Consider the following 27,077-nt stretch of genomic DNA (forward strand, 5'->3'; position numbering starts at 1 on the left):
ATTTATTTATTATTAATTTTTATTCTCTTATTCTTTTGTAATTTTATGATGAGTTTTTATGTTTCTAGAGTTATATATTTATACTATACATAAATAAAAGTCAGTTTATACAGTAGAGTATAAACATATACAGATGTAAACAAAATATGTAAGCTTCAGAGAAGAGCCCCAATAGAGAGCCCCTCACTGTGTAGATTCTTTCATCCAAGCCATTTGGGGCATTTAGGTACATATCGTAAAGAATGCAATAGGATGTTCTTTCCACTATTAAATAAATGAAGAGTTAACAAGGAGGTTTTTTCAGACATGCATGTTCATCTAGCTTTATAATTTGGTTCCATGTTTTTATCCTCGCTAAAATTACATTTACATTACAGGCATAAAACCTGCAGATGAAACCACATGAAAATGTTATTTTGGGCCATGGCAAAATTGTCCTTGCCTTTCTTTAATCTATCGCCGTTTGTTTAAAGACTTCTCAAATCATACTATTTTCTCTAATCACAGGGAGCGTGTGTGTGGCACAATCAGTCAAGATTCCCCGGGAACCCAAAGATGGAGAATTTGATAAGATCATTCGGCGCCTTCTGGAAACATCTCATGCTCGAGCTGTCATCATATTTGCCAATGAAGATGATATCAAGTAAGAATTTAGAGATTAATACTTTAGGATCTGTGATGGAAAATAGAGAGACAAAGAAAGAAAATGTATGGAAAAATAGGGCACGTAGAAGGGGAGAAAGCTAGATATAAATCTTGTTAATGAATAAAATGGAATATTGTCAGCATTTCTGAGGTAGGCTAAGTCAAAGAACAGACAATAAAAGGACTAGTTGTACTCTTAATATAGGATATAATAACAGAATTTTCAAAGCCTGTTAGAGTTTTCCTCTGCACTTTGTCTTATACTGAATAGAATCACGATGGGGTTATCTTGAGTTCCTTTCTCACCCTCTTCTTTCCCATAACTAAGTTGATGTTTATTTAACAGTTCTTAAATTTCTTCTTGAAGACTATTTCCATATTCCTCCTCCTTCTTCAATAACAATGTATCAGGATACATTTTCTGCTATTCCTCTGTGTTTCAAAATTATATCAGTACCTTCTATAGTTCTGTAAATTGATATGTTTCTGAAGATGTTTCTGATGATTTCCTGTAGGTTAAATATTATGCCCCCAACTTAGAAGAGGCTCATACTTCTTCAGTTTGGTGGTTTTAGAATTGCTTAGAAGCCATAATCCTGTCCCTGGGTTCATACCTCCTTGGGCTTGCATGGCATAGAAAAGATCCCTCAGAAGTTTATAAATGGTTTCATGAAAAAAGGTAAATTTGTGAAAGAAGTATTAATAATGAGTATATAAAAATCTGAATATTAAATTCCTGGATTTTGCTTCAGGAAACATTCCACTGAAATGCTTATTGGAAGCTTGTTCTTGGTTCTGCCATAAAAAAAGCCCTCACGTTCTAAGGCATTTTAAAATATGATCTATAGATTCAAAGAAAATATGGTGCAAAGCAGACTGGCTACTTTGAAGTTTTCATCATCTAATCATTAATTTCAATTATTTAAAATACTTTTAGAAATTGGATATAATTTTGAAGCCTCTTTTTCAAAAACACTTTCCACAAAAATTATGGTTTTGTGAGGAAATTTTGAAGTCAGCTTCCATGGACTTTATCTTTAGTAATTAAAAAGGGTACTTCTACTATTCTCTGGTAGTCACTGGAAAGCAAAATATTCCTTTTTCCAATGGAGTAAATGGAACTATAACACAAAATGAAAAACTGAAAGCACACAATCCTCTGATTTAGTTCTTTAGATCTTGCAGTTCTGAGTTGCACCTGATCTTGCAAGTATGTAATTCATTAATCAACAGATGTTGGCAAATATAAGTAAATTGACATTTTCAATAAAGTTTACATCAAACAGTTTAAGGTTTTTGTAATGCTCTTCAAAAATACTGTATGTTATTTCTTCCACCAAAATCAGGAGGTTTCCCTTGTAGCATAAATGACAAATAAAGAGACTCGAATAGGACTCAGACTCGAATAGAACTAGTTTAGAGTAAACGTTTGACGGATTGCTGGCCTTTCAAAACAATATCGGCCCACGTGAAAGCTGAAGAAACCTGGACTAGAGATAAACGGGACGGCGGATAAAGCATCCTCGATCGTCACGAGAGAAGGGAAAAGTAAGAGAAGACAAAGATACAAAGATTCGTTCGGGGCACGGAGCGAGCGTTCTCATGACCCGCGAAAGAGCGCAAACAGACAGCCCGGAGGCACAAAGGCAAGCGGGCGAGGGCCATCTCATTCATCAAAGGAAAGCAAAAACAAATAGTTTCCTGTGAGCTGTTCAATCTTTCCTTCACTCAGATAAAAACCCTTGGATCATTGTGTTACAACTTCCTGTTTACAGAGTAATAGCGATCTGCTTTTCAAACAGCGATAAATTCCTCCCATTCAGCTGCCAGTTAAACAATTAACCCGTTCCTTGCAGACTCTTAATACTACCTCATTACCTCAAATCTTACAACTTTTCTACCTCATCACCTATATCAACGATTAGATAATCAATTTCTATAAAATATTTTATTAATGGTTTAACTGATTTATTGTTTTTAATTGATTAGTGTGATTAGAGTGTTTAGTGCAAATAGTGTGATTACTGACTAGTTTAAAAGATCAAAATTCATGTAATTTAATTGAATAGCAAAATCATTGATCTAGTGAATTTAAATGAACAGTGTGATTAATGATTAGTGTAATTAATTGATTAGTGATTAGAGTAATTAATTGTTCAGGCTGATTGTTGCTCAGGAATATTATCTGACTTGAGAGATTACTGCAATTGATTGTTTGATATAATATTGGCTATATAGATTACCCAAAATTGTTCCTTTAATTAATTCAATCAACGTACTATTTTAACAATCCTACCATGCCAAAAAGAAAATCCTACGTCAAACCACAACCTAAAGAGAAGATGATCCCCACCAATGAACCACAAGACTCCTGCACATGCCTTAAATGCTACAAAAATCTAAAGGATAATGAAAACTCCATCAAATGTTCTCTGTGTAAAAAATACACTCATCATGACTGCTTGGGATTACCTGAGCAGATGATTCAATACCTAAAATCATCCAATGAGTTTCCATATTTCTGCAAATCATGCAGACCCAAACTGGATCTGTCTGAAAGAGTTGATACCATCGAAACCATTGAAACATCCCCTACCATCGAAACCATTAAAACATCCCTCAACATCATAGTAGCATCCCTGGATGCCGTAAAAGAGAGAATATCCAACCTTGAAAAAAAAGACACAACGCAAAACCCTGAACATCCAATAGCTACAAACTACATCTCTACCAATCAACCACAATCCAATCCAAAACCCAATCCACAAATAAACACAACCCAGACAAATATTGATATCCCAATCCTCATCAGAGAAGCCGTTGAGCGTGAACGGAAACGTCCAAACGCCATCTTATTTGGTCTAGAAGACATCAATGTCAATGATGACATCACAACTGTCCGAAACATCATCAGAAATTATCAAGCATCAACCATCTCCGCTGATGAAATACTTGACATTTCCCGCATTGACCGAGAGCTCAAAAATAGAGACGGCTCTGTGGCCCCACGCTTGTGCAGGGTCATTTGCAAAAACGAATCAAGCAAACGTAAATTCATTTATACTATAAACTCACTCGCCAAAACCAACACCAACCATAAGAACCTCCGTTGCTGCCCTGACCTAACCATACAGCAACGTGCCCTCTCCTGTGTACTCCGCATCGAACTCAAAAACCGTCTAGACAATGGAGAGAAGGACCTGTACATTGACTACCATGCTGACTGTATCAAAAGTAAGCCACGCAACCCAATACTCAGCTTTTACCCTCAACCACAACCCTACCTCAACCCATCCACCATCACCCAAGACTAGGCACGCACGCCCCCAACTACCTCAATTCCAACTACTGCCGGCCTTAAATGCAAACTACTCAATGCAAGAAGCCTCGTGAATAAAATACCTGAATTTCTCTTCCTCCTAAATATGGCTATCTTTGACATTATATTTGTCTGTGAAACATGGCTCAATGCATCTCTCCCCGACTCCATTACCACAGTAAGATACTATCATGTTTACAGATCAGATCGTGAAAATCGTCGAGGAGGTGGTGTTGCTATATTCTATAAAAAATCCTTACATCTAAAAAATATCCAAGTTACCCAGGAGCTTGCCCTTCCTGAAACCATCATCTGTGAACTATCCTCAAATATCACAATTCGATTCTTACTATGTTACAGAGCACCTGATTATGACATCGAACATGTAAACAAGCTAAATACATTACTAACATGGGCTGCATCCTGCCCATACCCTTTTATCCTTCTTGGTGATTTCATTCTACCTCATATTAACTGGACCCTAAATGATTGTACAACTGAAATCATACACACAACCTTCTACAATGCTATTACAAATCTGGGACTGGAACAACTAGTAATCAACAACACTAGACTAAACAACTGCCTCGATCTCATCTTCTGCAACAGTTTGAACCTAATTTACGGAATACAAACTAAAGAACCCTTTTCCAGTAGTGACCACAATATGATCGACTTTTGTCTCAACATACATCCACACAAAAATCACCACAATGATGTAATCCCCTATTGTAACTTCAAAAAAGGCAACTATGATCTTATAGACAATGATCTCTCATCCCTTGATTGGCAATCTCTATTCACTGGATGCAATACTGTTGAAGACCATTACAACATATTTTTACTTGAAGTCAAAAGAGTCATCAAACTATATGTACCAACAACAACTCCCAAAACAAAACAAAAAAGCAGATTACCCATAACAATAAGGAACCTTCAATCCAAAAAGAGATCACTCTGGCGGAAAAACAAATCTGGTCACGTTGCCAATTTCAAAAACCGATACAAAAATTTATGCCACCAGATAAAGACTGAATGCACCAATTATCACATTAAACAAGAGGAAAACCTTCTAAGCACCAATTCCACCCGAGCTTTTTACAATTTTGTAAACAACAAACTAAAAGACTCAAGGTCCATCCCTCCCTTGATAGGACCTGATGGTAAAGACTGCAACGACGACACCATTAAAGCCAACATCTTTAACACATTCTTCGGCTCAGTATTTGTAAACAGCAATGGATCATGCCCAGTATTTCCTAGCCGTACCACAGATAACAACAATGATCTAATACATATCGATTTCACAGAAGACAATGTCGAAAAATCACTACGCAATCTAAAACCATCTCTATCTATTGGACCGGATGGAATATGTGCCTACTTCTTAAGAAAGCTATCCACTGCCATAGCCAAACCTCTAAGCACAATCTTTGAAAAATCTTTCAGGACCAGCTCCTTGCCTAACCTATGGTCACAAGCCACAGTCATCCCCATCTTCAAAAAGGGAGACCCAAGCCTAGTTGAAAATTACAGGCCAATCTCCTTATGCTGCGTCACCTGTAAAGTCATGGAATCAATTATTAACCAATCCATCATCCTCCACTTAGAGACAAACAACCTACTCTCCAATAAACAATTTGGTTTCAGAAAAAAAACTATCCTGTAATCTGCAACTCTTACACTGCAAAAACATATGGACGACACAACTCGACCAGGGCAAAGCAATTGACGCAATCTACATAGACTTCTGTAAAGCCTTTGATTCAGTGGTACACGACAAACTACTCCTAAAAATAAAATCCTATGGTATCTCTGGACAACTGAATAACTGGATAGAAGCATTCCTGTCAAACAGACAACAAATGGTCAAAATCGGGAGCGTTCTATCAAATCCAGTACCTGTCAATAGTGGTGTCCCCCAGGGCAGTGTTCTAGGACCAACTCTCTTCATACTCTACATAAACGACCTCTGTGATCATATTAAGAGCAATTGCGTTCTCTTCGCTGATGATGTAAAGCTGTTCAATACCACAGACAATACTGCTACCTTACAAAAAGATCTTGACTATGTATATGAATGGTCAAACAAATGGCAACTTCAAATCTCAACAAATAAATGCTCTGTCTTACATATTGGCAAAAAAAAATCAGAAAATAAAATACAAGCTGAATAGTCAAGATCTTGTTGATGACCCAAGCTCTGTAAAGGACCTTGGAATACTCACCTCTAATGATCTAAGTGCTAGAGCCCACTGCAACTACATAGCCAAAAAGGCATTAAGAGTTGTTAACCTAATCCTACGTAGTTTTTTCTCTGGTAATATCACACTACTAACCAGAGCATACAAAACATTTGCTAGACCAATACTCGAATACAGTTCATCAGTCTGGAACCCTCATTACATATCTGATATTAGCACAATTGAGAAAGTCCAGAAATATTTCACAAGAAGAGTTCTCCACTCTTCTACTCGTTGTAGAATACCTTATGCCACCAGACTTGAAATTCTAAAACTAGAAAACCTTGAATTACGCCGTCTTCGGTCTGACTTAACCATGGTATATAAAATCATACATTGCAATGTCCTACCTGTCAATGAATACTTCAGCTTCAACCATAACAACACAAGAGCACACAATAGATACAAACTCAAAGTAAACCGCACCAAACTTGATTGCAGGAAATACGACTTCAGCAATAGAGTGGTCAATGTCTGGAATACTCTACCCGACTCTATAGTCTCTTCCCCAAACCCCAAAAACTTTAACCTTAGACTGTCTACTATTGACCTCACCCCTTTCCTAAGAGGTCTGTAGGGGGCGTGCATAAGTGCACCATCGTGCCTACCGTCTCTGTCCTATTGTTTCTCTTATTCTTTTATTTTTCTTATATGTACCCATTTCATGTATTCACAACTATGTATACACTTATACTTATTATCTTGTAAACAATTGGCAAATCAAATAAATAAAATAAAGTACCTTTTAGACAGAGGTTGATTCTAAAAACATATCTATCTACCTATCTGAAAATAAGCAGTGAATTGGAGAATTGTACTCTGGCGGCAATAGTTTACATGCATCTGGAAAATTTCTATTTTTCAGGCAATGGTGAGTTCACATGTACTACTGAGCCAGATGATTTCTTAGGATTGATTCACATGATTCATGCTTGTATTTCTGGGTACAACATGTAAGAGCTGTTGTGATTCTGAAAGCTGCATATATACTGTATTTTTTCAATCTTCTCAAATGGATTTATATACCTATTTCTAGATTACCTTCTTTCTTATAAATCTAAACATTGTAGTTGCATAGTTACCATGATAAGCTGAAAGTTCACCCCAAACTGGCGGTCTCCCAATGCCATGGTGATGATGGGAGTATTAGTACAACTATGAGACAGTCTGAAAAGGCTGGGAAAGGAATGGTGAGGAGACTCTTCTTAATATATTATACATTTCCCACCAAACTAGCATTAACTGAAATCTGTATAGTTCTCAGATCCTTGATTCTACCAGGGCTTGACACCCATCTCATCAATTGTAAAAGAAATTTCTCCTCTCATTTATAGTAAGTTAATTATGGCAAATCATTCAAAAATATTTGCTACCTGGCTTGAGTCACCTTTTCTGAAACAAACTGCTAATAGCCCATATTCTATGTCTGGAGTTTTGTACCTATTTTGCCTTCCAATGTTTTCCAAGCTCACATACCATCTCCCACACACTATTGCATATGGAAAAAGCCCCTTTTATTTAAGAGTGAGTAGTTCGCATCTATTGGTTAGCACAAGAGAGCTTAGGAGATGAACCAGCTTCTGCGCCTCCATAAAACCTATGTGATTTTGTATGTGTGAGTGTGACTTTGTGTCTGCTCAAGATGCAATAGTAAATTATATGTAAATTGTGGAAAGATCATGTACTATGTGGAAACAATGGAGAAGGTGCAAGTTGGGTTCTGTACTTTAGTCCAGAGTTGCATTGTTGTATATGCTGCAAATATAATTGGCTGCCATTTTGTCAGATGGGGACGTGAATTGGAGCTTTTCATGCAAGAAATCTATAGGTCAATATGACTTTCTTGGTAGGGTGGGATTGCATTCCACAGAATTTCTTTGTGATTTTTATATATACATAGTCATTTTCCATGTTGTCTTTATTTGCCCAGATTTTTTAATTTAAAACATCTCAGACTCAATGCAAAGCAATACAGAGCTGTGTTAATTCATGAAATAAAAATAAATCTAAAATCCATAGCTGGACAGTAACTTTATTTCTTTGTTTATTTAGGTGCCTTGCATGAATGACTCTAAATGGCTTACAACAAATGCCCTGCAAATGGGAATGATTTTAATCTGCTTCCTAAAGCATAAAAAGTAGAAGCTAGCCTCATTTCAGGAAACCTGGAGAACGATTGCCAAATGTTACTGTTGAGAATATAGTTCTCCAGGTTTCCCCTGCCATGTCTCTAGAGATAAACGTTCTGTCTTGGTTAGATTGTATAATTAAGCAAATTCTACCCAAAGAAGATGCTGCCAAATATAACAAGAGTCCAAGCTGCATATATCTTTACTGTTTAGGTTATAATCAGCATCTTGGACTGAGCCCAGGAGACTATTGGCAACTGGTTCTGCTTTTATAAAATATGTGTTATTCTGATGAACTCTGAGTAGGCCTGACCATCAGGCAAATAGTTACGTTCTGTGCCAGTAGTTATTGCAATAGTTATTAAGATCAACCAAAATGAGAAGCATATCTGGTTTCGTTTCCAATTTAGTGAGTCATTGCTTGTTAATTTTATTCTTCTCACTTTCCAGTATTCCCTCAACTGTGAAGTTAAATGGATAGCCTTGGACCAATCTCTCATTTCCACCCCCACAATTTTGGTCACATGAATATAGGAACATATGTATCACTCTGAGCTGCTGACAGTGAAATGCAGTCCAATATAATAAATGCCTGATTCCCCTGATAATTCAGTCAAATATTGCCTATTTGGATCTCTAATCACTTGTCATCAGGTATACCAGGGGTGGGCAAATTTTTTGGCTTGGGGACCACATTGACTTTTAAAATTTGACAGACGGGCCGGGTCAGCACAAGATTTTTTGGGAATCGCCCGCCCCCCTTCCCCCCCTCTTCTCCTCCTTCCCCTCCCCTCGGAGGCTCCCTGAGTCAGGAGTTGCTACCACCGGCGCGGCTCCAGTCCTGTGTTGCCTCGGGAAGGGAAAGGCAAAAAGGAAGAGCCGCGGCGGTGCTTTGCAACGGCAGCAGCGCCACCGGAGGCTCAGGCTCAGCGGCTCCTGGTTTTGCCTTTTCCTTCCCAAGGCAATGCGGGACTGGAGCCGTGCGGAGCTGCGCTGGCAGTAGCAACTCCTGACAGCCCCAGCCGGACACCTGAGCGGAGCCCGGGCGGAACTGCCTGTTGCTGCTGCCGGAGCACCGCCGGGTCGCCTCCTCCAAGCAGCCCGCCTGCCCGCCGGGCTTCCCCTCCGCTGCGCAGCTTGGGGCCAGGCGCGAGCGCCTGCGAGTTAAAAGGAAGCCGAAAGTTGCTGGGAAGTTGCTCGGGTTTCCGGGGCTTCCAGGCTTAAACTTTGCACAGGCAAAGTTTGCAGGCGGGAGCGTCTTCCCGCCGAGGAGCGGGAAGGGTTCTGCTTGGCGGGCGGGCGGGCGGGCGGGCTGCTTGGAGGAAGCGACCCGGCGGTGCTCCGGGTTTCCCCTCCGCCGCGCGGCTCGGGGCCAGGCGCGAGAGGAAAAAAGAAGCCGCAAGTTGCTGGGAAGTTGCTCGGGTGCTGGGAGCAGGCTTTTAAAGTGCCGCCCGAGCAGGACCGCTGGGCCGGGAAACGGGGCACCAAGGCAGGGCAAGGCTCCACCAGCAGCGGCCTAGCTTTAGGTGGCTCCAACCAGCCCGCTCCAAGCAGCCCGCCTGCTGGGCGGAACCCTTCCCACTCCTCGGCCGGAAGACGCTCCCACCTGCAAACTTTGCCTTTGCAAAGTTTAAGCCTGGAAGCCCTGGAAAAAAAAGGGGGGATCGGCGGGGACTCACCTTCGGAGAGGTCGCACTCGAAGGTGATTTCGAACTCCCAGCCGAGGCCTTTGCAAAGTTCTTCTTTTCTTTCCTACTCCGCACTGTTTTGCAGCTTTGGGGGCCACGCGGTGCAGGGCAATAGCCCAGCTATTTTTTTTCAGGGGCGGGCTGGATTGGACAGACCAACGGGCCGGATGTGGCCAGCGGGCCGCAGTTTGCCCACCCCTGAGGTATACCATCCAGGAATCATTCCTGAAAAAGGGAGCAAAACTTTAGGAGTATTGTTGATGCCACATGTTTGGGTTGTTCAGTTTTATAATGCTTTTTGTTGTGCAATTCAGTGTCCCCAGTGGTGGGATTCAATTTTTTTTTTTTACTACCAGTTCTGTGGGCATGGCTTGGTGGCCATGGCAGGGAAAGAATACTGTAAAATCTCCAGTCAGAGGTGGTATTTGGTGATTCTCCAAACTACTCAAAATTTCTGCTATCAGTTCTCCAGAACTGATCAGAACCCGCTGAATACTACCTTTGGTGTCTCCCAGTTTAAAGGTACCAAGAACAATATCTCATTTTGACAGCTGTTGAGGCCTGTCTGAACTTCTGTGAAACCTGATCATCTAAACTAACTGATGGATTAAAATAAACAGATTAAATAGATAATCAGAGTTGAAAGGGACCTTTTAGGTCATCTAATCCAACCCCCCACCCAAGCGGGAGACCCTACACCATTTCTGACAAATGGCAGTCCAATCTCTTCTTGAAAGTCTCAAGTGATGGTGCTCCCACAACTTCCGAGGGCAAGCTGTTCCATTGGTTGATTGTTCTCACTGTCAGAAAGTTTCTCCTTATTTCCAGGTTAAATCTCTCCTTGTTCAGTTTCCGTCCATTATTCCTTGTCTGGCCTTTGGGTGCTTTAGAAAATAGCTTGTCCCCTTCCTCTCTGTGGCAGCCCCTCAAATATTGGTAGATTGCTATCATGTCTCCTCTGGTCCTTCTCTTCACTAGACTAGCCATGCCTAGTTCCTGTAACTGTTCTTTGTATGTTTTAGTCTCCAGTCCCCTAATCATCCTGGTTGCTCTTCTCTGTACTTTTTCTAGAGTCTCAACATCTTTTTTATAGTGTGGTGACCAAAACTGAATACAGTACTCTAGGTGTGGTCTTACGTGGGCTTTATACAGTGGTATTAGTACCTCACTTGATCTTGATTGTATCCCTCTGTTAATGCAATTTAGGATTGCATTAGCTTTTTTGGCTGCTGCTGCACACTGCTGGCTCATATTTAGCTGGTTGTCCACTAAGACTCCAAGATCCCTCTCACAGTTACTGCTACTAAGTCTGGTTTCTCCCAGTCTATATGTGTACTTTTGGTTTTTTTTGCCTAAGTGTAGGACTTTACTTTTCTCTACATTGAATTTCATTTTGTTAAACATTTTGTTAAGTAGTAATGAAATTTCCCTGCATCTCAGGATGTTGAGACATCATTCTGGGTACTAAGATTCATGTAAATATTCATAGTTAATGCTGCTCAGTGTCAGCCCCTCTAGGCAGATCAGGTCAGAAAATCAACTCCACGGGAGGGCTAAAACTGCTTTTATTGAAACTGGCTATACTATAGTTCTGTAACTCAACAGAACAGATACAGACTTCAGAGGATAATTAGGACTGCAGAAAAAACAATTACTGCCAACCTGCCCAATCGAGAACCTGTACACTGCATGAGTCAAAAAGAGGGCTGTGAAAATATTTACAGACTCCTCACATCCTGGACATAAATTGTTTCAACTTCTATCCTCAAAACGACGCTATAGAGCACTGCACACCAGAACAACTAGACACAAGGACAGTTTTTCCCTGAAAGCCATCACTCTGCTAAACAAATAATTCCCTCAACACTGTTCAACTATTACAATGTTTGTAACTACTATTATTGTTAATCTTCTCATCAGTCCTTATCACCCATCCTTTCCCACTTGTGACTGTATGACTGTAACTTTGTCGCTTGTATCCTTACGATTTATATGGACTGTTTCCTAGTTTGATTTGATTGCTTATTGTACCCTATGACTATTATTAAGTGTTGTACCTTATGATTCTTGACTCTTGACGAAAGTATCTTTTCTTTTATGTATACTGAGAGCATTTGCACCAACACAAATTCCTTGTGTGTCCAACCACACTTGGCCAATAAAGAATTCTATTCTATTCTATTCTATTCTATTCTATTCTATTCTATTCTATTCTATTCTATTCTATTCTATTCTATTTGAATCCTTGCAAGTCTATAGTCTATAGATTGTGCTGTACTTACTCCCCTACTTATACTCCAGTGAATCAGGGAGATATCTGCCTGAATCACTTCCAAATATTGCCACTCAGGACTTTAGAAATGTTTACACTCCTTTTGCCTAGGTAACAATTCTTGCATATTTAGATCATTTTTCTTACTCTCAACACCAATAACCATAATAAGGTTACTAATATTCACATTTTGAGAAAATGTATTTTAGCATGCATATTTTGAAAGCAAATGCATTGCATATGTTTTAAAAAAATATGAATTTGTAAATGGCTGTCAGTGCCTATTTATTAAATCTGAATACATTTGAAAAGTTTTGGCATATGATGATCAACATTGCTATTGCCCATATTGTCCAGTGTTGATGGGATATAAAGTTAACAATATATGGAGGCCATCAGATTTCAGAATAACAGAATAATAGAATTGGAAGGGATCTTGGAGGTCTTCTAGTCCAACCTCCTGCTCAGGCAGGAGACCCTATCTATAGTGATGGACCACCCACAACTTCCGAAGGCAAGTCATTCCACTGATTTATTGTTCTCACTGTTAGGAAATTTCTCCTTAGTTCTAGGTTGCTTCTCTCCTTGATTATTTTCTATCTATTGCTTTTTGTCCTGCCTTCAGGTGCTTTGGAGAATAGGTTGACCCTCCTCTTCTTAATGGCAGCCTCTTAGATATTGGAATACTGCTATCATATCACCTGTAGTCCTTCTTTTCATTAAAGTAGAGATACCCAATTCCTGCAACCATTCTTTGTATGTTTTAGCTTCCAGTCCCTTGATCATATTTGCCGTTCTTCTCTATATTCTTTCTAGAGTCTCAACATCTTTTTTCTTATCAGTGTAATGTCCATTTGATCATATGGATGCAGATTGATCACCTAATTTTACCTATAGTCTTTGTCAGCCTTCCCAAACTTTTCCAAATTATTCGGGACCCCATTTCCAAGAATTTCATGGCTAATGATGGCTGTTAATTCTATATTTTGCTAATCGCAGGACAATCTGTAAAGTTGTGAGTTTAGGTCTCTCAGTACACACACACACACACACACACACACACACACACACACAAACACACAAAGAGAGAGAGATAGAGATATTACATACACACACATTTAATCTTCTTGTAAAAATGTAATTAATTTTTGTCTTAGACCAAATTTGTTCCCTCACATTCTTACAGTGATGAATATTTTATCATAACTTTCACCAGTGTATTAGTTAGTGTATTAGTTACTAATACCAGTGTATTAGTTTTCAGATAAGCTTAATTTCTAAACTTAAAAAGTATACTTACAGTGGGATAGATGGTCCAGAGGAATTTGAGTGACCTTAAAAAAATCTAGGAAAATGTTGCTTGCTTGAATGTAGGCTCCATGAAATTAACAAAAACAACTCCTCTCAATAGATTAATTGAATAGTAATTGTTTACAAACTGAATATGAGCTAGCAGTGTGATATGGGGGCAAAAAAGACAAAGGGAATTTAGGCTTCATCCATAAAGGAGAAGAAGGAAATTTTCTACTGGATTTTGGTTTGGCCAGATCCATCTTCCACTACTCTCCAGATTTAGGCACCACACTTTATGAAGGATTCAATGAAATTGGGACAAATTCAAAGTGAATAAAGATAATTTTGGGATAGGAACTAAAAAGAAATGAAGGACGTGAGTATGTGATGAGGATGCTGAGGAAATACAATAGCACTGTTCAGATATCTGAAAGGATGTCACAGAGAAAAAAAAATCCAAGACCTGATTGCTAGCATTCCTGAGTGCTGGACACAAAATAATGTTATTTAAGTTATAGGAATGCAGATTTGCACAATTTAAGAAACTTCCTATCAATAAGAGTAATTTGGCAAACAAATCCAATTATTTAGTAAGATGCTAATTACCCATTACTGGTTATATTTAAGTAGCATTTAGGCCACTGTCTGTCTGAGATTCTTTATTTGGATTCCTATACTGGTTACATTTTACGGTATAAACTGCCTCTTCCAATTCTTTGAATTTATTGAGTCTATTATTCTAATAAGGGAATCGCTACTCTCAGTTTATGGTAATACTTAAATTGTATATTATTCTTGGGCTGTTACAGGAATTTTCACTTTTAATTTGTCCATTAGTTCCATGTCTAGGTACTAGATGATGGTCCTTATCCTTGAACATTTCAGTTCCATTTGTTCCACTGCTTTACTAAATGACCTTGAAAAATTCTCTTTCTCTTCTTTGCCTTTCTCTTTCTCATAATGATGGCAATAAAAGTTTTTCAGGCTGTGCAACAGCTATTATTAAGTGTTGCCACAGAACACAATGGCATTTTGAGGTCTTGAGATAGATAGGACTATGGTATAAAAATGAAACATGGTGGAAAACTCACTTTCAAAATGACAAACAACTGTAGAGAATCCAGTAATCATTTTACTATTTCTAAAGCTAGAAAGTAGCAGAAAGTCATTGGTCTCTTGAAGAAGAGCAAGAGTGCCAGGATTACATAGATCTTATATAGAATATTGATCAAATATATTTTAAGCATATCCACATTCTATAGAGGCCCCAGAGAATTAGTTTACAACTGATCAGGATGCAAGATAAGAAAGAAGACACAGTATTATTCAAAGTGTAAAGACTTTACAGTAACATTCTTTGAAATACAGCATAGCAGCTTTGATATATGGGAGGTGCCAAGATTTTAATTGTTATTGTAAAAGCTGATCCTTACTTAACTGCAGAAAACAGAAGAGATAAGGAAGCAGTCACTGCAACATCCTTGAATCTGTTACATTTCACTAAAGACATAAATTCTATGGATATTTGGAGTCCCTGGCAGAACATTGACACGACTATAAAATATCCTCAACTAAATAAACGACCAAAAAGCTATGTTGCAAAGAATTGCATATGGTATTATAAAGTTAGCTACTGCTTTAATTTTTTTGTTTTTGTTTCAATTCTATTTCATTCCTCCGTAGTATAAACTTGACTTTGATGCTATTTTGCTCCATGATACTTGCTATCATTGCATGCTGTTTACTGTCATCTGTCTTTCTTATCATGATCACTACTGTGTTTGCTGCTTCCTCCTTTCAAAAGCACTTGCTCTTTCTCTATGACTCCAGGGCTGCCTGTCATTCAGTTTTGTTACCTCTACTCTCTTAATCACTTTTTAATCAAGCTTGATATTGACAAAGCATCCATTGATCCACTGGACACCCCTTTCATTTATTTTCCAGCTAAGGGCTTATTTAAAACCAGCCAAATATACTTACTCTCTTCAGTTTGGTAGCTCTAAACTGTGTAGAGAGTTCATCCCTGTTTGTTTTAGTCGTAACTCTGCCAAGACTCCATCTGGTTGCTTAAGATGAAGACCCTCGAAGATTTTTTTTTTTTTTGAGGCAGGAGAAGTTCTTAACATTCAGAGAAAGAAAAATGTTGCAGATCTGCAGGCACATTTTGGCATCTGCTTATTTAGAGAGCAAATAACACAGTTGTAAGTCATCTTATTCCAGTAATGTTAAAATGAATTATTGAATCATATGTCGGGTTGATTTAAAAAAAAGGTCATTGATCAAATAATATAGAAATCATCAATCAGCCTTGACTATATAATGATCCATTTTGGTAGAACATTCCTGAGGCAGCCACAATCCCTCCAGCCACTTTTGAGAAGGGAAAGGACTCCCAATTGCTTCTGCTTTCCTTCTTTGTGGGGTATATACTTAACAAGAATATATGGAATCTCTTCTTCTGACTCTTTTTCTTATCTGGGCAATATCTAAATTAATTGTGTTGCTTTGAAGAAAGAAAGAAAAAAACTCCAAAGATGCTGTATTAACGTTTCTTAAAATCATAGAGTTGCACATACTGTTATGCACATATCTGCTACACTTTTTCAATTTTATTGGAAGGAAAATAAATGGCTTTTGATTCTCTCCCTCCTCCTCCCAATAAAAGCAGGTTGGTGACATTCTTGTGCATGGAATGGGAAATTCTTGCCTTAGTAATGAGGAGGTTGTGTGGATGTTTTATAAGGGTTATATCATCTCTCCAACACATTTCTCCAGCAACCTTCCTGTCTTCCCCCATTTTTATTCAAGTTCATAGAAAGACAATATACTGCAGCTCCTCCCACAGAGGAAATTTATATAAGAAAAACAACTGTACTCTGTCATTTTGCCAAAAAAAAAAAAGGAGTTCAAAATGATACTCATATAAATGCTAAAGGCTTTCTAAAGCTTCATGAGAATGAGGTAGAAAAATGGGACAATTTTTGCCAAGGCCGAAAACTTTTGAGCCTTTTGAAGAAAGCCTTTTGCATAACATTTTCATGAAGCTATCTTGGCTGTTGTTACTGAGCTCTGATGCCATTTCTGCCTAATTTTTCACTGCTTAAAATTATGTGGCTCAAAGATAATAATAATATAATAGGCAAAGTATCTTTGTACCTCTTCCCTCTCACATTTTCAAGGAGTTTTTGATAGCTTATGTTAATGATCTATTACAAAAGCAGTAATGTTAAACTGTGAAATCTTGAAATAAGGCTGCAATCCTGTATGATATTTAAGTTCCATTGAACTATATAGTAGTTTCCACTGATCTAGGAGAAACATTTTCTCTTCCAAACTTTCAAAATCTAATCTCAGTTCTTTGGAACAGATATTGAGCACATGGGAAGTAATGAAAGTTGGAGAAGAAAGATACCCTATTATAGAGTGATGATGGATTTCATCTACAAGGTCCAGTATAAACCTCACTGAACTAAGTATGGGTCATAATTTTGGTGAAGACTTGCACAGGATTATGTCCCAAGGTGGAAGAGCTGCAATTCAAATGTAGAGCAGATGCTTTCATGTAGAAGATCTCAGATTCAGTTGCAGCATCTCCAGTTTAAGGTGTGCAAGACCTCTGGTTCTGTATTGCTGTGTCCCTGTCCAACAGACTGGAAGTTTGGGATTCTTTTAGATTCTAAAGCAATGATCACTATATGAGCAGGTAAGCCTTTATGCCAATGCAGGATAAGAAAGTAGCATAACAGCAAATTAACATGAGCTAGTTGTCACGAAATAGCCAATAATATAACATAGCACAAGACAAGGAGCAAAGACTGTTCAAGAATAGAAATATACAAAGAAAGGAAGGCTGTACACCTTTCTGCCAATCACGGAATCCCAAAGAGATGATGGTGGGTGGACCACTTCAAAGCCAGAAAACATACTGCATTCTCCTGTTTAATTCTGTTCTGTTTCACGTGGGAGGGGGAATCTATAGTGTATATAAGTTCTGAATCATCATTACCCACACTGTTTTTTAAAATTGCCTCATTTCACAGGAATTTGCCAAAGACAAGCTCATCTTCTCTTGTACTTGGAATGCTTTGTTTAATTCTACCATAATTGAGATGATCAAGGTTAAGGAGTAGTTTGGTAGTTAAGGCATCAGCCTAGAAACCAGAAGACCATGAGCTCTAGTCCTGCCTTAGACATGACATCACCTGGTGACCCTGTCACTCTCTCTCTCTCTCTCTCTCTCTCTCTCTTTCTCTCTCTCTCTCTCTTTCTCTCTCTCTCTCTCTCAGTTCCAGGATTCAGGCAATGGCACTACTGAAATCTTGCCAAGAAAACTGCAAGGCTTATTCAGGCACTTGCCAGGAGACAAGACTGACTGGAAGGCACCACAACAATATTAATAATAAATGGCAATGAGACCATCTCAAAGTTAACAAGTATCTGTTTCCCAAAGTTTTTAGATTGAAAATGAGATGCTCCACCAAGGACACAGACAAATAAAATAATCTTACTCTTTAGTGACTAAAATAAATAAATGTTTAATTCTATATTACAGGTAGCCCTTATTTAATGATCATAATGCACCCAGAATTTCCATCATCAGGTCATGTGTTAAGCAGGTTAACAGATGATCTGACTTGATTTTACAACCATTGTAAAGTGAATCACCCTGATTGTTAAGTGAATCATATGGTCATTAAGTGAATCCATTCTCCCAGAGGAAAACAGCAAAAAATGCCACAAATCATGGTCATGTGGCCATGAGACACTGCAACTGGCTGCCAAGTGTCCAAAATGCTATCATGTGACTATAGGAGGGTAGTAATCAGTATCTTTTGGGGAATACATTGTACCTTTGAACAGTTGTCAAATGAAGACTATCTATACAGGAATAAAATTCTAGGTACCAAGAAAAAGAAGTGCATATCACTATTCAGTTCCTCTTCTATTCAAACCCTTCCAAGTCCTGATAAAACAACTAGCACCATTACCTATGGTGCAGTAGAGTTCCCATTAATCTGATAGATAGTTCCCAGTTAGAAATATAAACATTTGACTGGATGTGAAGTAGTTTTCTATCTTCCTGTACCAAAAGTTTTTAAACAGCTTTTTGGTCATGATGGAGCCATAAACTTGTTATTAGTAAGAGTAAAAATACAATTAATAAATATTTGGACATTGACAGAGGAAATATGACTCTTATTTTTCAATTTTCAAAAGGCTTTTAATAGTATCAGCCATTATATCCATTTGGATTACTGTAGTGAAAGTTTTGAGAATGGAAGGTATTATTATTTGGAGACAGTTTCTGCTTAAACTACACACTGGTATATGAGGTCTCTCCATTTGGTCTCCACTGCTTTTTAATATCTGAATATGTCCAAATATGGAGGTTTGGAGCAGAATGTTAGTAACAGATATATCCAGACCTATTTTTCTGAAACATCTTCAGATAACAGAGTGGTTCTCTTGAATATCTGCCTTCAGTTGATAATAAATTGAACTTGGGGGGAGTGGGTTTCATACATTGAATTTGGAATAAGACAAGATGAAGATGTTCTTTGTGAGTGTCAGGGTAGGTTTTGTTCCAAATTGAATTACACTTTTACGAAGGAGCAGATATACAGTTTTGGAGTATGTCTTGATTTTCATCTCTCTTCAATTTCCCCAAGTGAGGCAACAGTTAGAGATACTTTTTATTGGCTTTAAGTGATATGCAAACTCCTTTTCTTCCTGGAAGAAAATGATCTTAAAACAGTCATGCATATAGTATTCTGGTAATCCAAGCTTAAACAATTATGGGACTGCCTTTATGTCTAGTCCAGAAATTTGAGTTGGCACCGAATTCAGCTGCCAGGATGCCCTTTGGAAGATCACATTACACTTGTGCTAAAAGCATTGTAGAATCAATCACTTTGTTGAATAGATGAAATACAAAGTGTTGATTATTATATTTAAAACCATCTATGGATTGGGTTCAAGGCATAGGACAACATCTCTTGGGTTATCCCTCCCTACTTATTGAGATCATCTGAGGAGGTTCAGTTAAAGATGCTGCAGGCAACCAGGGATCAAGCCTTGTCTGTAGTCACCCAAATTCTTTGGAATTAACTCTCTGTTGAACTGTGGAACTTAACTTACTTTTTAAAAAGCCCTATGACATGGTTTGAATTGTTTATTTTGTTTACATTATTTTTTGATTTTGATTTTGTTTACATTATTCTTCTAGCAGAGTTTTTAATTTAGGTTTTAAGCTTTTACTATAAGTTGTCAAGAAACTTCAGTAGTTGGCAGTGTAATACTTTTAATAAATAATAACTAAATAAAATTTCTCCCAGCTATTGCAATGTAATCAAGAGCATATGTTAGTTACTGGGCTTGGCAGCAATTTCAGAAATTGGAATAGGTTGTGCAGAGTAAATTAAAAATGGGATTATCTGGTGATGCAGAATGGCACAGGCAACAGTTTTCCCCTAGAGAACATTATACCATCATTTCAGGTGATATTGGAACAAAGATGCTAGGTAAAAAAAGTGAAATTACATTTTACTTCAATACTGTAACTAAGTTCTCCTAAATCCTTATGCCATACCCCCCAGAGTTTAATTATAAATGGGATGTATATTATGGAGGCTAAAAGAGTTGTAGAATGTCAAATTGCTCCTAAATACCTGGTCTTGCTAACTCTATGTTACTTCTTCACATTAATAATATGGGAGAAACGTTCCTGTATACCTGATCCTGGTTGTCCAGCATTCATTGATTCTTTAAATGCACACCCCATATTTTCAAGAAATAAAGGATCACTGGATAATCAACTTGTGAGATATAGTCTGCAAAGATATGAACTGATTAGGTTATACTTGCTTTGAAGATGTTAAAGGTTGCTTTGAAGAAGAATCCAGGTTCAGATTTCTATCTGTATCCATAGATTTAATGTTGTGCAGAGAAATAAATATGGAAAATAGCACTTAATGCTGTGAAAATTGGTAACTGAATAGATTACTTCTGGATATGACTGGACATGCCAAGTTAATTTTATTTGCAGTTTGTATAGTGAACATGATGTGGGTGCTTCCTGTCTTGTCAATTTGACACAGTGCCTGCATCAGTTTAAATATAAAACCCCTGATGACCTGGTTTTTGCTTTTGTCTCTCTAGGAATGTGTTGATGGCAGCAAAGCGAGCCAATCAGACTGGACACTTCATCTGGATGGGTTCTGACAGCTGGGGCTCTAAAATTGCCCCTGTGAGAGATGTGGAAGAGGTTGCAGAAGGATCTGTCACTATTTTGCCCAAAAGGGCATCTGTTAGAGGTAAGTCTAGAAATGTTCAAGAGCTGTAGCTTGTTCTTTGAATTTGGTACGTATATAAAAATAAAAATCTGTTATCATTGTTTTTAGCTTCTAATATCCATACAGATGCCATCCTTGGTTTTTTGTGATTATGGAAAGAAGCTTATCTTGATTTGGGGTATACTAAAGGCCTTATTCCTTGAATGTCCATGATTTTCCTTGACTTTTGCTTTGCTGAAACTTATATCTAAGCAACTGCTTGTTTAGCAACAACTGATGTATGTCTTGCTTATGATCAGGCTGTTGGCTGAAAAGGTGTCTCAGTCTGTTGAAAAATGACAGTAGATGTTCTGAGCTAAAGTGGATATTTTAATGCTTATGAAGCCTATATTGCTTTATGTTAAAACTTAAGTATCATCAGCCACGTGTGGCCAAAGCAGCGGCTCAGGAGTTAGTCTCACATTTAGGGAGTAGCAAGCTTCTGAGTATATAAGCCCATCAGAACTAAAATTATAATCCTTTTATACAAAAAAATGCAAAACCAACTCATCTCCCACCCTCCAGCACTCTTTATTTCAGCATCCCAATTCCATTTTAGTTGCTGTGATTATTAAACAATTGGGAGTCAGAAAACCTGGTGATCTAGTTCAAGAAAAGGCATGTGTGGCTCTCCAGCTGTTGTTAAATTTCAACGCTGATCATTATGGCAAATGAAGAATGATATGATCTGCAGTCCAGCAGCATCTGGAGGACCATAGGTTGCCTACTTTTCATGCCAGTAGATAGTGATCCACCATATACTTTCTTCCTCCCACAGAGATATGGTTTATAACATGGAACACATTTCTGGTTTATGGGATCACACACTGATGCTTAATTGTGGTAACATTTATACATGCCATAGATAATCATAACAATATGCCATCTGGAAGATTCTTTCTGAAATACTCAGTAATTGTTATGATCATTGGGAGTGATACATCCCAGCTGAAATGGACAAAAGGATATTAAGTGGGGGCTATGATAAAGTTGCCACATACAGGTTGTAAAAATCCAGACAACCATGCCATGGCAAGAAAAAGGAAAGGCTAGCCCTTTGCTATCACCTAATGGTCATTCAGAGTTTTATAGCCAGATGTTAAGTTAGACTAAGATTTCACAAATTTGCAAAATGGCAACAGTACTCACTTGAGTGATTTCTTTTGTGTTACTGTTGGACAAGAAATGAATGTACCTTGCAACTTTTTCCTTGATTCATTTCTAGGGTCATTTTGAAAACTGAAGCCAGTGTGCTTGGCTTTGTACTTTGAGTGAACAGCATTATCTTACAAATGACAGCTTAAGATCCTTCTTCTCCAGTATGAGAAACAGTTATGAAATCAGAGATACATTTATCAGTATACTTTGTTAGTGTACTTTCTTGGTTTTGATTTGCGTTGGATAATGTAATGTAATTTTTATCATTTCTCTTATCACGTCAATATCTTTTTTATTTATTTTTGAATGGTTAGAAACTTAAAACAATGGATAACAATGTTCACTCTTACTTTACTATACATCTTACTGTAAAATATCTGTGTTTACTTCTACATTAATCCAAATATCAAAACTACAGTATATTGCTACCAAGGACACTAGTACAGAAGTTGGAAACATTTCCAAAAGAAGTTGAACCCAATTATTGATGGCCGATTTCATGGATCACAAATATCCAGTAATAATTTGTCACATGTCAGTTGTAACTCTCTGCAGAAACCAGACTTTTATTCATTTCAACTGTGTTAAAAATCACACTCATAAAATACAAAACAATTTAATCACAGCAACTTATACTGTTTTATGGACTTTTTGACATCTTGGCAGACTTTAATAGATAAATATCTTGTAAAATGAATAGACATGAGAGTATAAGAAAAGTTTATTTCAAAGTCACATTCTATAACAGAAATAATAACATAGAAATCACTGGATTGTATGTGACTCATAGATCATGTGTGCCTCTGCTAAGAAAAGAAAGAAGGCAGAAAACAATTTGTAACTTTAATAATACTCAAAGACCAAGTTTAATTGCCTGAAGCAATATTTTAGAAAAATATTGTGACCTTTTTTTAAGTTGCTCAAAACCTACAGTTGGAGAATTCCTGCCCTAAGCATAATCAGGATTATTCCCATGCATTTGAGATGATGGTATATTTTATTTTTCACTAAGAGCAAGTAGCTCTGCTGTTCTGTCTAAGAAGACTGTTAAGCATACTTATTTTCAGCTTTAGGATGAGACATCCCCAGTTGATAAATATTGCAAAGCAAGGCAAACTCAACCTGAGCTTTCCAACCTAACCTGAGCTTCTTTAGCATGGTGCAAAAACAAGATATCAGCTCTACACAGTTTTAATGCACATCCCTATATTCTCTTTTAATCAGCAAGGCAAAATGGTAAGTTGCTCTTCAGGGTTGTATTTAAATGTGTGCTTAGCTGCATCCACCAAAGACAAAGCTAGATTGGAGGTACAGGAGATCCTGGAAGATGGAGGAGAAAGCAGCCTCTTTGAGGAAATTGGTGTTTTGGAATTCATCCTTCCCTTCAAGAGAAAACACTCGTTGTATCCTCTCAAAATTTGAGACATGCCTACTGAGTTCCTGTTGTCCAATATAAAATCAGTAACTCACTCCAGATTTCAGACCCACTTGCAGGATGGTCCCATCTGAGGATACATAATAACATTCCTTGCTGAAGTTCATCAAGGTCAGAAAAAGGATCTATAAACCTGGGAGAACTTTATATTGTATGGTATTTATGATATTTGTAAGAGGAAAAATACAATAAATAATCAAAATGTTATCCATATTAAATTCAGATCCTTGTAATCCAAGGCTTCCTCTTTTTATATTACATTTTAAGGAAGTTTTTGTATCTTTGATTTGGTTTATTCTTCAATGTTCCAATTCTGTTCTTTATATATTTGCACACACGTTTTCTTCTTTCATGTTTGTGGACTGCTGTTAAGACTTTATTTGCAAAATAATGAGCTTCTCATTCCTATTATTTAATGACTCAAGGCAGTACAGCAAAAGATTAAAGATTATTACCATAAAATAAGAACAAAAATGATAAATGAACATGGCAGGGAAAACCAAACAATCCCACAACAATCCAGTTGATTGGTAAATCACCCTGATATAGGGTCTACTGGAAGATTCCGGTTTTTAAAGGTTTCCTGAAGAACAGCAGGAATAGGGCTACATAAACCTAGGGAGGAAATGTTGTTCCAGAATAGTGACAGAGAAGATACATCTCTGAGTTTCCATAAAAAGGAATTTTTGTTGTTGTCATTGATGGACTCAGAGCAATTGACTCTTCCAGCTTATGGGATGGAGAGAAATAGTTGGAGAAAGTAATCTTGTAAATATCTAGGCCCCAAAGCTGTGAAAGGCTTTATAGATAGATTACCATCAGCATTTTGAATTGAACCTGGAAACAAAGTGATAACCTGTGCAGTTCACAAAATAGTGTCGCAGTTATGAGGTGTACTTATAACTACTTGCTCCACCATATTCTGGTTCAGATGTAACTTTGGAATGGTTTTTAAGGACAATTCCATGTAGACTGTGTTACAATATTCCAAACTAAAGGTTGCTATAAGAAAGGTTCCCTGATTGAGGGAAAAATACAGTTGACACAAGATAAATCAAATCAAAGGCCCTCTTAAAAATGGCTGACACTTCCCCTTTGAGCCTAGAAACAAAAATCATTTTTTTTCCAGCTGTCTTTCTATTAGCCCCAAAGAAAAGCCTCAAGTTTCAATAGTACTTCCCTTTTAAAATCTTCTGAATTATTGTATGCATTTGTATTCAAAATTTTCTGGTTTTTTTACATGTCCATCAAACATGATCAAATGCCCCTTCATGTCATTCACATTTAAGGTTAAATGTGAATACATTAAATGTTCTCTTTACTAAGCTTTTTGCAAAAAAATTTCAAATCTTTAAATCCTTAAAGTTTCTTTTGATTTTTATAATCCTGAAAGAAGGTCTAATTAACCAAAAGGAATCTTATCTTTTCTGCAAAAGAAATTATTTTATATTTATAGATTAATTATTTCCTAAAATGATTAAAGATATGAAGATGGCAGGCTTATTATCCATATAGGTTACACTGCAATTATGAAGGTAGGTGGAATCCCAGGATTTCTGACTGCTCAACTCCCAAGCTGACTGCAAAAATTTCCATTTCTGCAGTTTATTTATGAGGAGTCACCACCCAGAGTACAAGTGGGTTATCTCAGCATCTGTCTTTGATCCAAAAAGATTTTGCAGGTCAGTGTCTATGTTCCAGACTGAGATCTCTGTTGCGGTGTCTCTTTGCTCTTTCAGAGATGTCAGTATACCATATTTCCTCATCGATAGCCTCAATAGTTGCATACAATTCTTAAGTGATTACAGCTTAGTTTTTAATGAGTGGAGACCCTTATCTGGGGTAGTGCTTAAGATGTTGAAATCATATGGGAGAAAAACTGAATACAAACCTGTATTCAACCATAAAGCTCACAGGGTTACTTGGATCAGTTATCATCAGGTGTGAAAGACCAGGTCCACATGTGAAGGTTCAATTAAGCTGAATTATTGCTAAAAGCCCATGCCCAAGAATCTTGTTATCTAACTGTCATAACCTGGTTAGAGTTAGATAAAGGTCAACAGCACTCAAAGGAGGTTAGACTTAGTTCATTTGTGGTTGCATAGGGATTCTAGGCTGATCCCTTTTTTTTCACTCCGCCCCCAGGATTTGCCACTTATCTTTTATCAAACTCAGCTCACACACTATTAAGGAAATAAAATATTTCAATATCAGTCAGACTGAGAGTTTTGAAGGAATAGTGAAATATGCATGCAATAAAAATATTCAACCCATGATTATACAACTTTTTTTAAAAAAATGAAAGGAAAATTATTTATGGTGGTAGTGGTAGTGAGGAGAATCCAGAAAAATGAGCACTGTAACAGTGCTCATTTTGAAACTGCTATAAATTTAAAAAGCAAGTACATGGACTTAAATCAAACTTTCTTCAATGTCATATTCATGTGCAAATAAATAGCATGGTTTGAAATCAGTTGTCTATCAAGCAAAGAATAATCAGCAGCCTGGAAAACACATATTTTTTGAAAGACAACTAGTGAAAGCAATGGATATGGGCCTATGAATATACAAAGCTATGCTGCTCTGAACCAATAGCAAAAGTTTAATTCTAATTATGCTAAACACGAATTAATTTCTTTAGTGTAAAATGACTATCCGAGGGGGGTTGAAATACACACACTAAGGATGGTGGCTTTATGACTCTCTCCCTAAGGCATAGCCATATTATTTGACTGAAGTCTTTCATGGGCTTATGGTACTCGACAGTTCTTTCCTTTCTCATGAATGACCCTTCAAGAAATGTAATGTTGGCTTTGCGCTAAATCTGGCATTGTTAGACTCTTGATGCTGTCTGGATGAGTAGATTAAAAGTATACTTACTGTTGAGAAACATGTGATGTTTCACTTCAGTGGTAATTCAATCTTTCAACTGAATCTTCAGATCAGAATTGTCAAACAGGTCTGGTGTCTCTAACAGATCAGTTGCCTCTATATTAATCCAGACATTAGTTGGACTTCTAGGCATGAGGAGACTTTTGTAGCAACAAATCACCCAAATGCTTTGATGATTCAAATCAACTTCTCAAATGAATTGCAAAATTGAATCAGATTTTGACCAGCTGCCCTATTAATCACCAGGGAAGGCAACTTAATGTCTTCTATATGTTTCAGATGACAGTGTTCATAATTCCCAGCCAGACATGGTCTAGCATGGGTTGATGAAAGCTGAAGCAATGATTCATCAATAGGATGAATCTGCTGCAGGCCACAAACACCAAGCTACCTTCAATAATCTTTAACTCTAGCACTTTGCCTGTCTGGAGTTTGATCTGTTTTTATGCCAGAGAATTCTCAAGCTGACCATTCAGCTGATCACTTGCTACAAGTAAAGAAATGTACATTGCTTGTTTCTTTTGATGTCATGAAAAGAACTGTCTAAAATAGCTTATAATTTCAAATCAACAAAATGCTGTATTCTGAAAACTGTGAATGACATAAATCAAATGAAAACTCTTTTCTGTTAAGAAAGCCTATGAACCTTCAATGTACATATTATGAATGAAA

At 37.5% G+C, this 27,077-nt stretch overlaps 1 protein-coding gene across 1 annotated transcript in view; it reads left to right on the forward strand.

The window, feature by feature from the left end:
- The window catches only part of GRM4 (glutamate metabotropic receptor 4), a 360,805-nt gene that overhangs the window by 235,399 nt on the left and 98,329 nt on the right, over positions 1-27,077 (forward strand). Inside the window, exons 4-5 of the mRNA XM_026680391.2 lie at positions 508-643; positions 20,748-20,902. Coding sequence (XP_026536176.1) covers positions 508-643; positions 20,748-20,902 — 291 coding nt within the window. The remainder of the gene's footprint in view (positions 1-507; positions 644-20,747; positions 20,903-27,077) is intronic.

Source organism: Notechis scutatus, chromosome 3 (assembly GCF_049901735.1).
Source record: "Notechis scutatus isolate UNSWTSFEM ecotype Mainland chromosome 3, rNotScu1.2, whole genome shotgun sequence".
Lineage (NCBI taxonomy): Eukaryota > Metazoa > Chordata > Lepidosauria > Squamata > Elapidae > Notechis > Notechis scutatus.